Source organism: Fusarium sambucinum, chromosome II (genome assembly GCF_050947815.1).
Source record: "Fusarium sambucinum isolate potato_lamoka chromosome II, whole genome shotgun sequence".
Lineage (NCBI taxonomy): Eukaryota > Fungi > Ascomycota > Sordariomycetes > Hypocreales > Nectriaceae > Fusarium > Fusarium sambucinum.
In genome coordinates this window covers 9,457,191-9,478,130 of record NC_139293.1, presented here as the reverse complement: position 1 = coordinate 9,478,130, position 20,940 = coordinate 9,457,191, and the positions used below count along the sequence as shown (strand labels likewise).

Genomic DNA, 20,940 nt, shown 5'->3' with positions numbered 1-20,940 from the left:
TCTCACTGTGCAGCATATATATGTACGTCTCGGTCGGTCGCCAAGTCGTGAAGCCATCGGACAACGGTTTCTGAAAGAGGACGCTACTGGGATGTTGATTGGCGGGATTAACACGCCGGAAACCATACGAGCTCTACAGCAGGCGCTAAGTCACTTAACAACTGTGACTGGCTCAGGAACGAGGCTTAAAATTACAGTTCCAAGCGAGACATGTTAAAACAAGGTCCACGATGTTTCGAGTTTCACCCCATTGATCTATCCCAATGATCCCCGGTTGTTACCCGTTATTAACCCGAAGGTAAGATCGAATAGATCATTGTTTATCGATCGCAAAAGTTTATTCTGATCTAAACATCTTAGATGCTTAACAATAGGTATTAAAAGAGGCTTGCTCAAGATGAAAAATAACCAATGCCATGATTTTAATACACAGTAGATAGTAGGTAAATTCCATTTTCTCTTATCCAGTTCGTATTCCGCAATTAAACTAAGTATCTGAAGTCTTCCTTATCCCACTCGGCTCATCTGGGCACGCGACCTAGTGCTCGTCTGATTTAAAATTAGTACCTGTTTCAGACAAGACACTAGGTAAGATGTCTATTAACACGCGTGTTCTGTAGTGAGACACCCATGAACCCGCGTGTTCCTAATTTTTCCACCGCTCTCCTTCAGTTTCGGCATTTGTGGCCACCAACCGAGCCACTGGGATATAATAGATTCGCTCGGTACTTAAAAGAGTCGATCCCGCCCAAGTTAGGATAAGCACGATAGGAAACATCTACAACTTCACTGCTGGCCATAGTGATCTGACCTGGCGTCTCGTCCAATTACATTCTTTACTTTCATCTCCACGCTCATTCAATTCCTGTCCATACAGATTCCTGTCGTTTTTTTATACAAAATCCAACCATCACGATGTCTCGTCTTCTTACTTTCGCCGCTGGCCTGGCGCTAGCTGCTGCCCAACTCACCTCCTCCTCGCTCGAGAGCCATGCCGATGCCCTCACTCTGGGAAGCTCCTTCAACCCCATCAAGGAAGCTTACTGGACTGGCCTCCCTCACCATCGCCGAACTCCTTTCGCCGTCTCCCCCGATGGCAAGACCGCTTTCTTGGCCTACCTTGACGCCAGCGGCACCGGTGTTCACGTTCAGGGTGTTGATCCCAAGACCTTCGCCGCTGTCGGTACTCCCGTCACCCTCAAGGATGGCAAGGAAGCCGGTGGTCTCGTTGCTCACAACGATGGTTTCGCCATCCTCACCAACGAGGTCGTTTCCGGCGAGGCCAAGGACCCTCTCCCCGTCATATACAAGTACACCAACGGCAAGCAAGCCTTCCGAACCCTCCTCGGTGGATCTGGCTTCTCTGGCGATGCTCTTGCCTCTCCCGATATCAACGGTGACCTTGTCTTTTCCGAGAAGGCTGGCTACTACGCCGCCTACATTGTCGTCACCTCTTACAGCGGTTCCGCCGCTGGTCACTTTGGTGATGCTATTCGCTACATCACCCCTGCTGGCAAGGTTGAGGAGATCCAGGGTGCTTCTTCCTCTTGGGGCTGCTCTCACAACACCGGTATTGCCTTTGAGGCCGCTGACGAGCCTCCCTTTGCCTCCCTCTGCGCCGAGGATCAGGGTGCCATCTGGCTCAACACTGAGACTCAGGGCATGGGCAACAACGGTGTCAAGGTCTCCAACGAGCATGTCATCAACGGTGCTAGCAATGAGCCCATGGGTGGAATGAGTGGTTCTTACAGTTCTCTTGCTCGCTTCGTCGGCTCTGACTCTTACATCTTCGGCTGGACCTCTCGTGGCGCCATCGACCTCACTGCTAACGAATGGATGGGTACTGGCTACACTCACGCTGAGCAGCGCACCACAAACCGCAACGTTGCCATTGCTCTTATGTCTGATAAGAAGACTCTCATTGGTGAGCAGGCTACCTCTGAAGTCGGTGCCAAGGACGGCGACAGCCAGATCAACTGGATCACGGACGGTGCCAACGACTGCTCCAACGTTCACGCCGCTACTTTTGATGCTTCTACTGCTCTTGTCACCTGGGAGGAGATCTCCAGCCCTGTCTGTGAGAACGAGGCTATGGGATGCAGTGGCAAGTATGCCGGTACCAAGTTCCAAGCTGTTGACAGCAAGGGAAAGAAGGTCGGCCAGGCTATTACTTCTGAGGACGTCTTTGTTTCTGGCGATATGGTCACCATGACTGATGGTCGCATTTGCTGGCCCTACGTCAACATGGCATGGAAGCTGGATGGCCCTACCCAGGCTGCCGATGTTAAGAAGATGTCTTTCGCTTGTATTTCCAACGGTAGCGGTTCTGGCTCCAGCTCCGGCTCCGCCCCTGCTTCTACTGCTGTCGCTGCTTCTACCGCTGCTGCTGTCCCTGCCAAGGCTGCTGCTTCTACCGCTGCTGCTGCACCCGCTAAGGCCGCTCCTTCTGCTCCTGCTTCTGCTGCTGCCCCTGTCAAGGCCGTCCCTTCTGCTCCTGCTGCTGCCCCTGTTGAGGTCGTCCCTTCTGCTCCTGCTGCTGCCCCTGTTAAGGTCGCACCTTCTGCTCCTGCTTCTGCTGCCGCTCCTACTTCTACTTCTGGCTCTGCCCCTAGCTCTGTCCCAACCTCTGGATCTGGATGGGGCTCTCGTTTCGGCCCTGGTTCTCGCTTTGGTCCTGGTTCTCGCTACGGCTCCCGCTTTGGTTCTCGCTTCGGCTCTACCTCTAGCTCTGTCCCTGCCGCAACCGCTGCCGCTAGCTCTGGCTCTGCCACTGGCTGCTCATCCAAGAAACAATCTTAAAGATATTCAACTGGGGCTGACCCACTAAGTTTCTCGTATATATTAGATACATGGTGTTTCTGAAAATATTCAATATATTTATCGTTGAGTACTCTAGTTTATTGCAACTCTTGGTGCAAATTCATGTCCCCTCAGTTGTGCAACCGTTTAAGGAATGATGTCTTTGCCGGTCATAAGCACCTTTCGAATTTCGTGAATAGATGTAGGACGTTCCAAATGCAAAACCCATTGAAATTCTGTCACATTATGGGCTATCCGAATCGATAGCTCCACTTCGCATAAACTCGTAGAGACCTGGGGACTTTCTGGGATTCTATGTATGTGTCTCTCTTTAACTAATAATTTTTCTTTCTAGTCATCTATGTTTCGTGATATACCGCCTCACTACATCGATTAGACTTTGAGAAGCTCCCCCCATCAAATTTCTTTTTTCTAGTCATCATTACCGTATTGAACAAACTCAACGTAGAAGCACAAGTGACGAAATTAGTCAATTGGTTTATTCTTCTTTGACTGTTTGTTCAATCTATTTCTATATATCTTGCAAGACTGAGGCCAACCACCCTACGTCGATCAGGTTGCGTCTCATGCTACTCAGAGTCAATACAACTTTTGCACATTCGAATTCACTTCATCGAAGATAGGGAGGCGGCATAGCGAATGCAGCGACATCCATCAACGTAGGTGGTTGATTAATGGTTTCATAAAATGTCGTACCAGTACTCAGGGAAAAGCCTGCAACAGGAATGTGAGGGCATATCGGCACATTTCAATGTCAAATACCAGTGCAATAAACATTGTTCAAGATGTTGCAATAACGCTTCGTGGTTTGCTATTGATAAGCTTCTACTATCTAGATCTGTATGTCTTTGTATCTAGGTACATATAACCTCTTGTCCTTCTCGCATCCACCTCTTATGCGAGAACAGTTTCACTCTTCTCAATAATTGGAGGAGGTCGCTCAATCTTCTTCTGAAGGATGTACTTCTTGAACATGTAGGGAAGCCAGATCTTGGTCTCGTAGGAGAGGAACTGACTTGTAGGTACGGAAAAGACTTGGTCCAATTCCTCCAGAGTCATTTGCTTAGTCTCACGAACGAAGCAGAAGATCATACCCCAAGCAATCAGGTTGAGCCCGGCATAGAATCCAAAGGCACCAGTAGGTGTCATGACAGTCCTCATACGAGGAAATGTCAGACCGAGAATTCCAGCAAAGGTGTTGTTAATGCAGACAGCCCAGGCCATACCCTGCTCACGCTGAATAGTAGGGAAGACCTCGGCCGAGTACTGAAATGCAACGGGCCCTTCTCCGAGACAGTAGGCGATGGTGAAGAGATACACAAAAAGGGCCACAGGTGCGATCTTGGCAGATTGGTTATCCGTGTTGTTCAGAAGCGCGAGACCAGCCGCCAAAAGGAAAATACACATGAAGGGGAATGTCGCCAAGGTCAAGAATCTTCGTCCCTTGGTATCAATCAAGAAGAGAGTAGGGATAGTGAAGACGACCTGAATAGCTCCATAGCCCAGAGAGGCGTACAGCGCTTGGTCGTGGCTGAAGTCGGCCTCTCGAAAGATGGTCGAACTGTAGAAAGAGATAATGTTGATACCGCACATCTGTTGGGCCAACATGACAGTACTGGCACCGTAGTTGGCTCTTCGGATCCTGGGGACGGAGAAACAGTCCCAGAGACGTTGAAAGTAGCCAGCACCTGCGTTCTCGCGGAGCTCCTCGTGATAGATGACATACGAGTAGTAGTAATCGCGGGCACCGATGATGGGGTGGGCACGAAGCTTGGACATGGAGACGAATCCCTCAGAAATTCGGCCATGCTTCATAAGCCAACGGGGTGACTCGGGACAAAAGTAAATGCCGACCATAAGGACGAAGGCAGGAATGAAGGCTGAACCAAGCTCTAGTCGCCAAGCAATATCACCAATATCTTTGACAATGACATTGGCGCAGAATCCAAGGAAGATGCCTTTCAACTCGTTAGTCAATGTATAAAACGAAATTGTAGTCAGACTCACCAATAACAACCCAAAGTTGCCAGAACATGACAAGGGCACCTCGGATTCGAGCAGGTGCCATCTCAGCGGAGTAAATAGGCACAGTAGCATTCTTAGCACCGATGCCGATTCCCATAATGAAACGGATAGCAAATAGCTCTTGCCAGTTTCTAGAAAATCCAGATGCGATAGGAGTAGCAGTCAAACAAGCGGCTGTAATGAAGATCTCTCCACGTCGGCCGAAGTAGTGGTTAAGGGGATCGACAATGAAAGCACCACTGCGAGATACTTGTCAGTGGCATATTATGCAAGACAGGTTGCGACACTTACATCAAACCAGCAGTCAGGAAGATGATGGAGTTGATAATACCCACAATCCACTCATCGCGTCCCGTACCATCAATGCCAAACTCCTTGGGGAATGACAGGTTAGCACCATTGGCACCTGTCTGATCCCAACCTTGTGTCGCAGCACCGGCAGCACAAAGGCCAATTGAGTACCACAACATCTTTGATCCGTGCCACTTGTGGTCTCTTTCGTAGATGAGAGCTTCTCGCTCATCATCGAGAAGGTCGACCGATTCGAAGTTATCAGGATCACGGGCAATAAGAGCAGCTCTACCGAAGAGGTCGGCATGCTCGGACATGCCATTGGTCTCGGCAAAGGCGCGTGCGTCGGTAATGGTTTGCTCTTTCGTTTTACCCTGCGAGGTAAGAGTTAGAATTTATGATTCATCTGATGCAACGCGATAGAGTCTCACCTGTAGAGGGTTCACAACGATGTTGACAGCTTTAGAATCACGACGGCCGTGACCGGCGTGCTCTAGAACCTCTGCATTGCCCTTTTCAGGAGGGAAGCTTGCGTTCTTGTCGTCGGATGAACGACTGGGAGAAATCTCTTTGTCGGCCATGATGAATCACCAGATTGCGTGCAGTAATGGAGAGACAAGCAGTGGGTTAGAAGAAGGAGGACTGCAGAGACAAGGAGCAGATCATGATGATCAAGGACTCCAGATAAAGGCCCTGTATATATAAGCTTATTTTTAAAGCTTGATGTCTGGCAACCCTCTGGGGCTCAACTTGGCAAGCCGAAGTTTCCCACCTCTGCCAAGCCCAGGCAGCAAGTTAACAGGCTTGGCCGGCATGGCAAAACCCCGTGCCAGGTTGTTTGGAGCTGGGGGATGTGGAGATGACGACACTACGCAGTGTTACCCCATGGGATCAATGCGGAGAGTTTAGTGTGCTCATTGGTTCTGAGAGACATTGAGATTGCAAAGGGCGGGTCGTGGAACCCCATTCAGTACTTTTGAGACAATGCTGACAAGGTTTGTATTGTTGGATCATTCCTTTCTCATGTGACTTGATAATCATTTCCTCATAGGGAGATTCGTATGATCCTCAAAATACCTCCATTGTCATCAAGTCTCAGCAGGTTCTTTGCCCCGTCACAGTAAGCCGTAATTAATATTGAGAGACATTTTGTTCAGGGAGCTAATTGAGATGCCCCCACAGACTATTCAATGCGGAGAAAAAGTGGCTTTCAGGCAACGAAATTCTTGAATGTCTTGGGCAAAACCAAGCTTTGCCCTTGCAATAATCCCCGCTCGCCTCCCCACACCTTGAACAAGGTTCATTCTCTCCATTAGGAATAGTAACAGTAACCGAGTGTCTTGGCTCATCCCGTAGCGCCTCCACTTGGAAATACTGCCCAATCATTGTTCTGTTTATTGTTCTGCCTGTTTTGCAGATCAGGAATTATGTATTGTGCAAGGAAAACTTTTACGGGCGTCAATCGCCTGTTACCGGAGGAAAGAGTCTACTTGACGCAGCATAGGCGATGAAATAGTAGATCACCTTATGTCATTGAGATCATATGTCTTGTGTTTTTATTTTTGTCTTTTCCCACTTGAAAGTACTTTCTTTTGCCGACTAGATGAGTGGGTCAAAGACCATCGAAGTCCAAAGAGGTTGTATCTACCCATCTCACATCAGAAGTACTTGACAACTCAAAAGTTAGATGTTACCATCCACGTTTTCTAAACAGCCAATTACTAATTCTTGCAAAATTTGATTAAGTATTTATCCAGTTCTACCTTTAGCAGCACTTACATTGCACCTGAATTGCAACGATTGTTTCTACGTAAAACACCTCGCTGACATGGATCAAATTACCCTGTAGTGGAGACAAAGTGGAATGTCTTGGTGGAGCAACTCAAACGTTTACTAGGGGTAAAATTAATTGACTTCACGAGAGTGGAGATAAGGATCTTATCAAAAGTGGTATACATTGGATATCTTGAAGGAATGTATAATAACAAAAGAACACCAAACTAGTAGAGACCGTGATATCATTTTTAACATCAAAACAAAAACTGAAGTTGCCAAAAGAAAATAATCCAAGATACAATCTCAAGTTGATCTAGGTACAAGAAATTCTAGCTCCAACATTCCTGCATTGCCTATCGTTTGGCCTTGCAGATTTAATGAGAGGGGGGAGAACCTTTGCCAGAGTCTGAACCAGAAGATCCTGAGCCAGAGGCATCTTTGCCAGAAGAGCCTGAGCCCGAAGAGTCTGAACCAGAAGACTCCATAGCAGCAGGAGCAGTTGGCATCGACTGAGGTGCATTATAAGAAGCCTGCCGTTGCACAGATGTAGGTTGCTGCTGCTCAGAGGGAGGCTGATAAACCGACGTCGGTTGCTGGTGTACAGAAGTGGGTTGTTCAACAGACGTGGGCGGCTGATACACAGATGTGGGTTGCTCCATAGAAGTGGGCTTTTCCATGGAAGTGGGCTGCTCAGTAGAAGTGGGCTTTTCGACGGTTGTAGACTGCTCAACTGACGTAGGATAGGTTGGCATAGATTGAGTCATTCGCGTAGAAGTCTCAGTTGACTGCTCAACCGACGTAGGATAAGTTGGCATCGATTCAGTCATTCGAGTAGAAGTCTCAGTTGACTGGGTTGTATAGGTAGAGGTCGCCCAGGTCTGAGTTGTGGAGTAGTAGACAGTGTTTGTCTTGCTACTGTAGTCAGTTCCTGTGGTGACTGTCAAGGTGGAAGCAGTCAACGTAGGAGGCACAATCCTGGTGTAGGTAGTCTCGGGAACAGTTGTGGTGTAAGTGTAAGTATAACAGGTTGTGGCCGTGGCGTAAACAGTCGAGGTCTTGTGGCCAGTGATGGTGTAATACTCGGTAGTGTAATAAGTGTAAGTTGAAGTGGAAGTGACAACGACAGGTGGAGGCGGAGGATGATACGTGGGGCAGGGCACGTATTCCGTCTTGACCTCTGGGTAGAGAGTGGTTGAGAGAGCGACAGTTTCGGTTTTGACGTAAGGAGTACCGTAATCGCACCACTTATCATCCCAAGAACAATCATCCACAGTCTTGACCTTGGTTGTGTAGATAGTGGAAGTGGACCAGCTGGTACTGAGTTTTTCACTCACACATTCGGAAGGTTCGTAATGAGCGGTAGGTGCAGGGGCCACCTCAGTGATAGGGCAGACAGTAGTGTAGATGGGAACAATCTCCGTGGTTACGTAGGGTTCCTCGGGGCAGTAAGGCTCACATTCTGTGACAGTTCGATAATAGGTAGTGTACACAGTCGAGGTAGTCCACTGAGGCTCTGGAGTTGGCTCGTAATCGATTGGACAAACAGTGGTGTAGGCTGGGATGATCTCAGTTGTCCGGTAAGGAATGTAGCCACAGTCATGGACCCAAGGAGCACACTCAGTGATAGTGTATATCGTAGTGGAGTAAACCGTTGAAGTGGTATACTCGGTAGTCCTCGGTGGAGGGTAAATAGTCTCGGTGATAGGACAAACAGTGGTATAGTCAATGATAGTCTCGGTGGTTACATAAGGAGGGCTAGCGCATTTGGTGACATATGGAGCACATTCTGTAACAGTGCGAACGGTTGTTGTGTATACAGTCGAGGTAGTATACTCAGTAGTTACCCTGGACCTAGTGACAATGGTAGTCTCGGTAGGCCGTGTTGTCAACTCAGTAGTAGTAGTGACAGTGACAGACTTAGTAGGCTTGGTTGTAGTCTCTGTCTTCACAGTGGTAGGCACTGACTGAGTGGTTGTCGGTACAGACTTGGTGGTTGTTGGTACAGTCTCAGTGGTCATAGTGGTTGTTGGTACAGACTTGGTGGTTGTTGGTACAGTCTGAGTGGTCATAGTGGTTGTTGGTACAGACTTGGTGGTTGTAGGGACAGTCTGAGTGGTCAAAGTCGTTGTTGGTACAGATTTTGTGGTTGTAGGGACAGACTCTGTAGTCGTGGGCACAGATTTCGTAGTAGTGGGTACAGACCTGGTAGTCGTAGGGACAGATTCAGTGGTTGTAGGCAGAGTTGGCATACTGGTAGGTTGAGTAGGCCTGGAAGTCGACTGTGTGGGCATTGAAGTTGGTTGAGTAGGCATGGACGTTGGCTGCGTTGGCATGGATGTCGGCTGGGTGGGCATACTCGTAGGCTGGGTAGGCCTAGACGTTGGCTGGGTGGGTTGAGTAGGCATGGATGTTGGCTGAGTGGGTTGAGTAGGCATGGATGTTGGTTGAGTAGGCATGGACGTTGGCTGCGTTGGCATGGATGTCGGCTGGGTGGGCATACTCGTAGGCTGGGTAGGCCTAGACGTTGGCTGGGTGGGTTGAGTAGGCATGGATGTTGGCTGAGTGGGCATGCTTGTAGGTTGAGTAGGCATGCTTGTAGGCTGAGTAGGCCTGGAAGTCGGCTGAGTGGGCATGCTTGTAGGTTGAGTAGGTCTAGACGTTGGCTGGGTAGGCATGGAAGTTGGATATGTAGTTGGCAGAGAGGTCGGCCATCCTTGAGTGGGTTGAGATGTAGGCCACCCTTGAGTTGGCTGAGAAGTAGGCCACTGTTGGGTTGGCTGGTAAGGAGGGTACTGCTGGGTTGGCCGAGAGGTTGCCCAATCCTGCTTAGGTGCTTGAAATCGGGCTGGGGCTTCAGGCTCAGAATCGTCCGTGGGAGCGGCAGCCTCGGCGGTATCTTGTTGACCACCATTGTTGTTACCCCTTGAGGGAGAAGAGACTACAGGATCTTCTTGCTCAGTGTTGTCTGGCGCATTGTTCTGAGCATTGCTCTGGTCCCCATTGCCAGAAGCGTCATCCCCCGAAGACGAATCGTCAGAGTTAGAATGCGCAGAAGTGGCAGAATTCTGTTTTCTGTTGCCCGAAGAGCCATTTCCAGATCCAGAGGTATCAGGCTCAGGTTGAGCAGCAGCATCATTGTTGCTGGTACGTCCTGATCCACCACCTTGGGATTGAGAAGTACCGGATTGAGGTTGATCGGAAGCATCATTGTTGCTGGTCCGCCCTGAACCACTAGCTTGGGACCGGGAAGTATCGGAATCAGGTTGAGCAGCAGCATCATTATTGTTGGTTCTTCCTGAGCCACCGCCGCCACCTTGGGATTGGGATGTACCAGACTGAGGCTGATCAGCAGCATCATTGTTACTGGTCCTTCCTGAGCCGCCACCCTGAGATCCAGAGGAATCAGACTTAGGCTGAGCGGCAGCAGCATTGTTCTGAGAAGTTCCTTTGTTGGCATTGCCCGAAGAGCCGCCACCTGAGGAAGAAGAGTCGGAAGCAGGGGATTGAACGGAATCCTTATCATCGTCCCCCCCATTCCCACCGCCAGTAGCAGCTTGCGGCTTGGATGGAAGGTCAGCCCTTTCAGCGAAGCTTCTAGCCTCATGGAATATTGGGTCTTTGTAGGCCCGGGGAAAGTGTTTGACGTCCCGTGGCTGATGACCACTCAAGTCCACGACACTGGCATTCGCCGCGCCCAAAAGAGCGACGCCGAGGAAAAAGAAGCCTCTCATGATTTAGATATTCAACGAATGTTTTCTGTGAATGAGAATTGGTTAGGAATCGAGAGCAGGATCCAAGCAAGTAGGGTCAGTTAGAGTCTTTATATCAAATCATAATGTCAAGAGCCATATCAACAGTTCAGCTTTCTTTCACACACACACATAAGCGCTCGCATACGTATACATGCAGGCAAACACACATGCATACGAAGACACACACTCTGAAGTTATGCATCGTCGATCCAGAACAGGAAAGAAGTCATCGCATACGGGTTTTCCCATGCAGAGAAATGACATGATGAGGTCACCGAGAGACAACCAAACGGCCTTGATGGGACGTATTATCAAGTCGTTGGTCAGATAAAGTGGAAGCATGCACACAACCAAGGCACGGAGAAAGATATCATCTAACTTCAATAGGTGATCTAACGGCTGGGCTGCGACAAATACGGTAACCAATGGAGCGAATTAGGGAAGAGAAGATGATCTAGTTCAGTCGGTTGGCCGGCATCATGGCCCGAATAGTCTTGGGTTACCTGTCGCATTACGAAACAGATGGCAGGAGAGAGGCTAAGATGGATAAATGGAACAGAAGTGCATTCGCTCTGCAGAAGTTAGTCTAATGAGAACACTATGTCTCAAATTGCTTGGCAAAAGGATGGAAAAGGCCGTTATTTTTAGTTTGGAGTTGATGTGGTGTGCACGTATTGGCAAGCAACACTCTCGTCGAGGCCACTCGGAGTCTATCAACAGATGGCTGGCTATTCATAGTTCCCACTCATTCAAGATCTAGAGGCATCTGTTCGGATAATTGGGGCTCAGCAGCCAACAGAGTCAAAAGTCAGTATATCACATCTGTACCTCGTGCATTAGTAAAAACGGCTTTATACGAGGTGGAGTCTGAGTTCCTGTGGTGTTTGACTTTTTACTCGGGAGCTGGGCTGCCGTTGTCCAACGGCCAGAAGAGGAAGCACCGTTTTTCATGGCAAGTAAGTTTTGGTATCGGCATCATTAGCCCGAGTGTGTTGGAACCAACAGACTGGTACGTGGTCCTGTGGCTTAGTGCTTATCCATCCATTCTGCTGTTCCTTGACCCGTCTGAGAATTGTCCACGATTTCTAAAGTTTGTTCCTTGGCGCATTCCACTCTGTTGATCATTTCGCACACTGCTCTTCCATACAGCTAATATCCACTTACATTAGACAAAGTAGTTGGTTCTATCAAGATGATTTGGCCATTGTGTCCGTACCTGATCATTTTGACAAGATCATTGCCAAGGATTCTGTCTTGGGATTGTAACCACTCTCCTCCGTCGAGGAGTCTAAACTCGCCAAGGGAAGTTTAGTTGATGCAGCTCACGAAGCGAAACGCATAGAAGAGGCGTAATGAAGGCGTCTCGCTTAGGCTCGTCATCACTAAGCAAGTGAGTAGTGTTATTCTGTTGATTGGTGTAGCTTCAATGACATTGTGAGACAGTAGGTAAAGATGACAGTTGCATACGAGATGATTGAAGGAGAGTATTCACAAAATTCAGTTTTTCTCGTGTTTTACAGCTCGACCAAAATGTCAATCGCGTACTATGTATCCCAGAATAGAACCAGGACCGAGTCTCAATCGAGAGGCACAATTGAGAGTATTCCAACATAATGGAACCACGACAGTCTTCACCAGAGACTTGGGCCTCATTTGGAGTTTCATTATCTCGCAATTCGGCATCCCAAGCGTGATCGCCATGGATAAATATGACAGCGAACACCATCTAATATAATGCATCCATTAAGCGGTAGTTACTGGGCGAACGACAGAACCGCCGAATAGGTCACGCGACACTCAGGTGTTGCTTCATTTGCAATTCGACTGATGGGTGACATGTGATAATGGTTAACGAGGAGCGTCGGAAGAATCGTTTGTCTGAAGCAAACGAAAGTTAAGCTCCTCAAAGCGATGACTACACGACCTGCACTTCTCTTCTGGGAGACAGTAGGTATATCTAACGCCACATGGTGACCAGATACTTCAATAGTCCAGTAGAGCCAAGGGTATTATACAGCTGGGGCTTAAAGTAGAAATCCACGCATGTCTATTAATCGCAGTACGTGGTAACGTCTCAGTGCGGGGTAGCATGTCTTGAGCCTGGAAAACAATCAGATATGACGAGGGGGCGTTAATCTTTATTCGAGAGGAAAGACAACGGGGAAAAACTGAGAGATTTCATCTGTTGTGGCGCCACAAGTGGCGCTTATGAGAGGCCGACTGGAGTAGAAAGGTCAAGCTAAGCGAGTCAGGACAAATTTGTCCTTTCACAGCCTCAGGCCAATAGCGCTTGGTTAATTGAGGACGGACATAAGCGATCACGATAACGTTACTATGCTTAGTATGCTATCGGGTTATTCACTAAACCAGCATATACTTCCAAGTCTGTGGTAACGTGATTCAGAGATGTTTGCATTCGCCAACTCTGCGTTGAACAGTGTTATAAATAACATTGGACTCAGCAATGCAGGTCCCAATACAAACTCAACGTTTATCGACACCATTGGTTTATAAACCTCAAAGGATTCACCGTGATTAGTAGATTCAATAGTGGAATAATGGTGTGGTTTTTAGTTCAATTAAACCACACTGAAAATGCACCCTTCATGAAAAGAACAACCTTTTCACTGACTATTGTCTATCTAATAGCTTAGACACGGGAGTAAGAACGTTAAATATTAGTTTAGCTTATCTGGTATTAGATGTCTACCATTTATATTTAAACCGAAGGAATATTCCCATTCTTCTTAAGTACTTCTTTGCGCTACTTATTTTGCCTGGCCGTTCTGGAGCAAAAGGTTCTTGGTTCCTTGAGGAACACCCTTAATGGTATCCTTCAAAGCGATGCTCTGGAGGTACTCGCAAAGACCAACGGCAGACTTTCCAAGGCCAAGGAAGTAGGCTGCAACTCCAGCAACATGCGGTGTGGCCATAGATGTGCCCGAAATAGAACGGGTAATACCTCCAGGCCATGTGCTCAGAACCGCCACACCAGGAGCGTACAGGTCAACAACCTTGCCGTAGTTGGAGAAGGTAGCGACAGTGTCATCCTTTGCTGTCGCGCCGATGGTGCAGACGCTGGGCTCTCTGCCAGGTGAGTTGGTTGAGGCATCGAGTGGCCTTCCCTTCTCGTCGCCGTTACCAGCAGCCACAGCGGCAAAAAAGCCAGCGTTGACAAGAGCTTTGGCAGCATCATCGATACCCTTGGAAGGGATCTCTCCAAATGACATGCTCACAACAACGCCCTTGGGGCAGTTTCTTTTGGGGGCATCACGGAGGACCAGGTCCATGCCAGCAATAATAGAAGACCTTTGATTCGTCAGTTGGGACATTGAACACGTTTCACAAGGTCATAACGTACGCGACTCCTTCTCCAGTGGAGTTGAAGAGCTTGATTCCATAAAGCTGTGTTTTCTTGGCGACTCCATATGTCTTGGATCCGATTGTACCGGCGCAGTGGGTCCCGTGACCGTGGTCATCCTCCCAGATGTCGTCAACATACGTGGCGATGAATTCAGCACGACCCTCAAAGTCCTAGGTGATGTTAGATAATAGAATTAAAGGAAAGAGTATAAATGCCATACAGGATGGGCGGCATCAATCCCTGTGTCCAAAACATATGCACAGGTGCCCTTGCCAGCTGAATCATCGTACGTATATCTTGTCTCTCCAGTCTTCTTGCTGGAGACCCGCGCAAGACCCCATGGTGCCTGTTTCTGAACAGCGGAAATCCTGGCAACTGAGTCTTGCTCAATGTATGCGACCTAGATTTATTGGGTTAGTCAAGTTCCACCACGGAAACTCAAGTTGTATGTCTACTTACGTTGGGGTTGTTGCGCAAGTCCTCCACATCTCGGGCAGACAGACTCGCAGAAAATCCACCAAGATTGTCAAAGACCATATCGGGCCTGATATCAATGGCCTTTGCTGCTGACTTGACACGCGCAGTACTGTCCGAGGTTGGCTTCATCATGACGATGTACTTTCCCTCAATACCACCCTCATCTCGACTGATAAGAGGCGCTCGCTTCTCGAGACTGGCTGTGGCAGACCCAGCTGCGAGAAGACTGACAGAGATAGTGGAGAAACGCATTTTATTGACAAGATGTTGAAGATAACGAGAGAATGAAGTTCACCTGGAAAGTGACCCAACTGTTGCTGCGAGTTCGGACTTCTTATACCACAGTCACAGCATTGATGGATACTTGCAAAAGGTCTCCAGGTTCCACTATCGTCTATCATAGCCTCTCTTAGGAAGGTGAAGGACCCTGGTCGACGGTCTAAGCGATCAAAAGACCCCTGGAATTTGTCTAGCAGGGATCGGCCCAAGGCCCAAGATGGCACAACTCCTTCCTATTGCAAAAGTCCATGGAACTTTATACTAGTTAACTCTAAAGCTAATCTTTAATTGTTAGGTCGTTTTACATAGTTGTTATATATGTTATATAATCCAATTATGCGTTAGAATAAAGAGTTCTTAAATGGCTTATTAAGCCGATTAAATGTCTACGGTCTAAAGGGAACCTTTTCTACCCGACTAGTGACTATTGACTACTTGAATTATTAAAAATACATATGTAAAAAGAGTATATATGCTACATTACTTAGTATATCAGTGAGACAAATACTCAACGTCGCTTGAGTCTCAAGTTGTCGAAATGCTATAAACGGGCTATCCTAAACGTTCAAACACTTAGAACTTAAGGCAATTGCCTCTGAACAATATGTCACACATGCAATGTATCGTCAATTGAGTCGCAGATGCTATACTACTCACGGACACAAGGTGCTATTAGTAACTGCTTTTCAAGATAGATCATGGCGATGAGGGACATGTAAACCCTATCCAAGGAAGGAAGCGGTGAGATGTTAATCGACTGAGCAGATTCACATGATCAGAAGCTTGGCCAATCAGAGCGTTGTATCTACTGGCTTCGGCTATTTTTTAATGATCAGCGCAGGGTTAGTAGATAACAGCTCTTGGGAGGATCTTGGATAAGATACAGCTCAAATACAGGGATTCTCAGTTATGAATGTATTCCTGTTTCTTGCTGGACTATTACTATTGGTCCTGTTAAACTAACTCGTGATCTCCATTGATGTCTGACGGGGAAAGAAGCATATTAGTTCGTTTGTACTTAGTTGAATTGAACATCAACCTGTAGGGTTACATCTCGTACTCAAGAGCTAATAGTCTCATTAGTTCATGTCAAATCATTAACACAAGCCAACGGCATCTTATGTTATTACACGAAAGTACTTGGTATTATCAATTGTAACATAGAAGCCACCGTCTTTGCGATTTTCTCATGAAATTGAGGCACTACCAAACTTTCGCTGGTATAAACCTGAAATTCAAGCAAAACTAAATCGCCCATCGTGAATCAGCTACAGAATCTTAATACCTCCTTTGGGTAAGAGAATCCTGAGGGTTATTGTTGGAGAAGAGTGCCACCAGGAGGACAGGCAAAAAGCCATTCCACTTGCTCATCGCGCGTGATACAGTAACGATGATCGAAGGAAACAGAAAACTCCACAAGAGGTGAAGAGTAGTCATATTCTCTCTTACTGGTATATCAGAACGCCTGCTGATACTCATGTGGATTGATGGCGAATTTATACCAGTGCTACCCACGAGGGGCCATCTCAATATAGCCGCTAATCATTACGTAGTTAGCAGATTTTATTTCTGATAATGTCCAATATCTTTTGTAACTCTCGTCTTCTAGAAAGATTACAGAGACTTGACCCTGCCCTGAAGAATAAACCGACAAGCGCATTTATCGAGAACAAGACACAAAGATCGATGAAGGATATGCCTACAACCTTTGCACTGAAATGTAAAAAGGGAGGCCATACAAGTAAGCCAAAATTGTGTTTAATAAAGAACTATCGGCAAAATCACGATGTAACCATATCGTAAATGCCTAAATCCCGGATAAGTGGTCTGATGTTGGCTGGCTGGCCTCTGAATCCAGCACGGAGCGTGACACTCCGATATAAATCTTCTCCACCGGATGAATTTGTGACTTCCGTACTGTGGTTACTCGCTGATAATCTTCTCCCATTTGTTTCTTTCTATCTCTTTGTGACATTTATGGCTGAGAAAAGAAATACTATAATGGATCTGTTCTGGAACTCACAACGGTCAAACAGTCCAAGCAGTACTAACTACTTACTGCGATGTATTGAAGAAGGCCTGAAGAAGTAGCATTGGAAATGCCTGGTAATTACGGAGAGACAACTTTCATCGTCTTATCAGGCCATCCATTTTAGGCTTCGAACATAATTAATATCACACATATATTTCCGTTCTTGGATCTTCGGACCTTAAGAACAATCACTTGACACGTTGGGACTGTTCATTTTCCGACACAGGATCAGATGATCTGTTCTATTGGACGATGGCGATAGACAGGCCCGTGCCATTTCAACCGATCTTTACATTTATACCTCGCTCCTGGTTATGGAACCAAAGTTAGCAAGATCGACTCTTCTTTCCCCAGCTCCACAAAGAAACCAAAATATCGAGCCATCATGAAGACTGCTAGTTTATTTGCGGCCACCATGGCCTTGATGCAAAGTGCATCTGCCCATTATATCTTCCAGCAACTGACAGTTGGTTCGACCAAGTACCCCGTGTTCCAATACATCCGACAGAACTCCAATTACAACTCGCCTGTTACCGGTATGACTCCCAAATCTGGTCAGCCTGACACTACATTTTGCTGATTATATGATCGTGCAGAGCTAGACTCGAACGACTTACGGTGCAATGTCGGCGCATCAGGAACCAATACCCAAACTGTTGGCGTCAAGGCGGGTGACTCCATCACCTTCACCCTCGACACAGCGGTCTACCATCAGGGACCCATCTCGGTGTACATGTCCAAAGCACCTGGATCTGCTTCATCCTATGATGGAAGTGGTACCTGGTTCAAGATCAAGGACTGGGGTATGGCTCAAGATAGCACGTTGGGAATGAAATAATTAATAAAGTATCCTTAGGCCCAACTTTCAACGCTGGATCTTCAAGCTGGCCCATGAATCGTAAGTTCAAATTGGCCAAAGTGCGACACAATCTAACCTTGTTACTTCTCTAGTCAGCTACACTTTCAATCTACCCGTTTGCATCCCTAATGGCGAGTACCTCCTTCGCATCCAGAGTATCGGTATCCACAACCCATGGCCAGCAGGCATCCCTCAGGTTAGCAAACTATGTACATCCCAACCATGGCAAGGCTAACAGCAGAAACCTCAGTTCTACATTAGCTGTGCTCAGATCAACCTTAATGGCGGCGGCAGCACTGTCCCTGGTTCCCAAGTCAAGATTCCCGGTGCCTTCAAAGAGACAGATCCAGGATATACTGCCAACGTAGGAGCATCTCTCCTTCATATATTGAAGTGGGTGTACTGACAGTTCTCGTATAGATCTACTCCAACTTCAACAGCTACACCATTCCAGGTCCCGCAGTGGTAAGTCAAGTCCGAAGTAACAACGTCACGAACCCAACTAACTGTAACTTTAGTTCTCTTGCAACGGCGCTCCTGGCGGTGACAATAGTGGTACCCCTCCTGCTACCACCCTCCAGACATCTACACAACCTCAGCCCACCCAGCCCGGTAACGTAAGTTCCATCTCCAATGCTGTTTATTCCCGCTTAATATCTCGAAATATCAATTTGTTCTGACTCAGTATAGTGTGCTTCTCTTTGGGGCCAGTGTGGCGGACAAGGCTTTTCAGGTGCCAAGTGCTGTGCTACTGGAACTTGCAAGTCGGTGAACGACTTTTACTCTCAGTGTGTTCAGTAACTTTTTGCTTTGATCTGATAGTATCTTGTTTTTGAGAACTATGTCATTTATTTATTTTTCTCGCAGTCGAGCTTCCGACTTTTGACGGAATTGTCTTCCGTTACTGAGCGGAATGGAGTCTTTCGTCTCGAATAGTTCCTCTGCCAATTGTGTAAATACCAGTACTCTTGATCGCATAATGTCAAGGAGAGCATGTGTTTATCAGCCAAACACTTGGCCTCGTCGTCCTCGTCTTTATTGTATTTTTGCATTGAGGCCGGGGATTGTAATAAGACACATACCCTATTGTTTTCTGAAGGTGTTGTCAGCGCTGCGTTGACCCTTGTTCTGGTTAGCGCCCTCGCGTGTCAGATTTACTGATGAACTCAACACGTTATTCGTTATTCGTGACGTAAATACGGGGCTGTAATTTCCGGAAATAGTTGGTGACATCAGGGCTTAACAGGTCTCCCTGGCTTTATTATTGTTCATCTCCCTTGACCTTTACTTCGCTTTATTCCACTTTACTCGATTTTAACCTACGGTTATATAACCCCCCATATTTCAACTATAGCTACATTACGAAATGGTCAAGCCCGGTATTTTAGCTCGGGTCAAGTACTGTGCAAAATACAGTCCGTTCTTTGTGTTTCCGTGTTACCATGTAGCCACTGACACTTCTTCCTAGCACACGTCAAAGTGAAGAGATTTTGCATGTATTCGTTAGTCTATATATGCCTGCCATGCACCTGTGGTATGTCAGTCATGTGGACCGATAATGCTCCATGGTGGGACTTGCCAAAGAAACCAGGTGAAGACGCCGACAGGGTCTCTCACTAGCGAGCAAAAGAGGCGGCTGGAGGCAGACCAAAATACCTAAGAATTCATGAGAGTGTTTGATGACGACAACTTATTTGGTGTGATGTAAGGAAGAGACTTGAAGAAGGAAACAGAGTGGATGCCACAGGAGGTAAACCATTTTTATACAAGATCCTTTAGGGATTGTATTGATACTTCTGTCGAGAGATACGAATTGCAACTAAAAGGCGAAACAAATGACTTAACAGCGACGTTGAAGTAGCTTTCGACCCTTAATAATTATTACCCTTATGAGCTATAGACTGCCCCAGTTCTCTCTATTTCGAAAGCTGCATCCTTCCCTCTTCCTTCCTTCTCCAAATGCCTCACTAGCGGGATAACTTCATTTCCGAACTGAGTGATCTCGTCTTCGTAGTGGAGGAACGCAGTAAGCACCAAGTCAACACCCAAACTTTTCAGAAGGACTATCCGTTCAGCTACTTGCTCCTTGGTGCCGATGAGCTTCGTTTTGAATCCATCATTGTATTGGATGAGATCCTTGAACTTGCTATTCGCCCACATTCCCTGTTTGTTACCGGTGCTCGCACCAGCTTGCTTCACGGCCTCGCCGAATGCCTCAACAGCATCTCGATCGGCCTTGCCTTGGATTTCTTCCAGAACGCGCACTGCTTGTTCTTCGGTCTCTCGAACAATGACGAAACCATTGACGGCGAATTTGACCTCGTGGTTGTTTTTCGCTGCTCGTGCTTTTACGTCTTCGATCTGGGCACGGAACCCTTCAATGTCGTTGCCGTTCATGAAGTACCAGCCGCTGACTTCTGCTGCATTGTTCCTGGCATCATCGCTGTTGCCTCCCTGGAAGATCTCAGGGTGAGGCTTTTGAACAGGTTTCGGGCTCAGGTTATAGTTGGTATAACGATAGAAATCTCCACGGAAAGTGAATCCCGTATCATCCGGTGATGTCCAGATACCCTTGAGCACACGGATGAACTCGTTACTGCGACGATATCTCTCAGCGTGGTCCAGCCACCATTCGCCGACTGAGATGAATTCCTGCTTGAACCAGCCACTGACAATATTGACAGCAATGCGACCATTGCTGTAGTTGTCGATGCTCGCGATCTGCTTAGCTGCCACGGTGGGGTTCCATGGTCCAGGCAAGATGGCGGCGATGATTTTGATTGAATCAGTCGCGCCCAAGATCGCTTGCGAGAACGAAACTGATTCGTGCTGCTGCGTCGCACCGTAGGAAGCCAAGAAACGGATCTGAGTCAAGCCATACTCGAAGCCAGCTTTCTCGGCGGCTTTGGCGTACCTGATGTTGCTCGGCAGATCCCAGTTGGTTCTCTGTGGAATTTTGCTGATGACGAGCCCCCCAGAAACATTGGGTACCCAATAGCTATCCTCAAGTTAGTATGTACTCAGACAATCGGAAGATGCGATGAAAGCTGCATACGCGAATTGAAGCCTATCAGGTTCTGCATTCAAAGGATGTACTGGTGCCGCCATTGATTCAAATTGAGATCAGCCTGAGATCTCAGGAAGTCGCTATGATCTGCCTTGAGTGGACTCTGATAGTTGCGCCAGCTTCGTCACCTTGAATGAAGCTGATGCTGGATGTATTCCGCACTTTTTGGAAGTTTACGTATGTAGAGAAAAGCGTCTT

General features: G+C 47.4%; 6 protein-coding genes across 6 annotated transcripts; 2 read left to right on the top strand and 4 right to left on the bottom strand.

Moving 5' to 3' along the window:
* Positions 1 to 915: 915 nt before the first annotated feature.
* Positions 916 to 2,799, top strand: FSST1_010081 (uncharacterized protein; the record flags this gene model as incomplete). The annotated part of the gene is made up of 1 exon (XM_083227115.1): positions 916 to 2,799. One exon carries the CDS (start codon positions 916 to 918, stop codon positions 2,797 to 2,799), a length of 1,884 nt encoding a protein of 627 aa, XP_083086042.1.
* Positions 2,800 to 3,714: 915 nt separating this feature from the next.
* FSST1_010080 (uncharacterized protein) lies at positions 3,715 to 5,717 on the bottom strand (the record flags this gene model as incomplete). Its single annotated transcript, XM_083227113.1, has 4 exons — positions 3,715 to 4,778; positions 4,828 to 5,084; positions 5,137 to 5,510; positions 5,568 to 5,717. The coding sequence occupies 4 exons, from the start codon at positions 5,715 to 5,717 to the stop codon at positions 3,715 to 3,717; spliced, it is 1,845 nt and encodes a 614-aa protein (XP_083086041.1).
* A 1,569-nt stretch (positions 5,718 to 7,286) lies between these two features.
* FSST1_010079 (uncharacterized protein) lies at positions 7,287 to 10,643 on the bottom strand (the record flags this gene model as incomplete). Its single annotated transcript, XM_083227112.1, has 1 exon — positions 7,287 to 10,643. One exon carries the CDS (start codon positions 10,641 to 10,643, stop codon positions 7,287 to 7,289), a length of 3,357 nt encoding a protein of 1,118 aa, XP_083086040.1.
* A 2,789-nt stretch (positions 10,644 to 13,432) lies between these two features.
* FSST1_010078 (S8 family peptidase) lies at positions 13,433 to 14,757 on the bottom strand (the record flags this gene model as incomplete). The annotated part of the gene is made up of 4 exons (XM_083227111.1): positions 13,433 to 13,973; positions 14,026 to 14,198; positions 14,249 to 14,428; positions 14,488 to 14,757. The coding sequence occupies 4 exons, from the start codon at positions 14,755 to 14,757 to the stop codon at positions 13,433 to 13,435; spliced, it is 1,164 nt and encodes a 387-aa protein (XP_083086039.1).
* Positions 14,758 to 17,201: 2,444 nt separating this feature from the next.
* FSST1_010077 (glycosyl hydrolase family 61-domain-containing protein) lies at positions 17,202 to 18,476 on the top strand (the record flags this gene model as incomplete). The annotated part of the gene is made up of 8 exons (XM_083227110.1): positions 17,202 to 17,352; positions 17,413 to 17,619; positions 17,673 to 17,714; positions 17,768 to 17,871; positions 17,914 to 18,039; positions 18,096 to 18,140; positions 18,194 to 18,292; positions 18,366 to 18,476. The coding sequence occupies 8 exons, from the start codon at positions 17,202 to 17,204 to the stop codon at positions 18,474 to 18,476; spliced, it is 885 nt and encodes a 294-aa protein (XP_083086038.1).
* Positions 18,477 to 19,562: 1,086 nt separating this feature from the next.
* FSST1_010076 (luciferase-like domain-containing protein) lies at positions 19,563 to 20,783 on the bottom strand (the record flags this gene model as incomplete). The annotated part of the gene is made up of 2 exons (XM_083227109.1): positions 19,563 to 20,673; positions 20,731 to 20,783. 2 exons carry the CDS (start codon positions 20,781 to 20,783, stop codon positions 19,563 to 19,565), a joined length of 1,164 nt encoding a protein of 387 aa, XP_083086037.1.
* Positions 20,784 to 20,940: the final 157 nt, after the last annotated feature.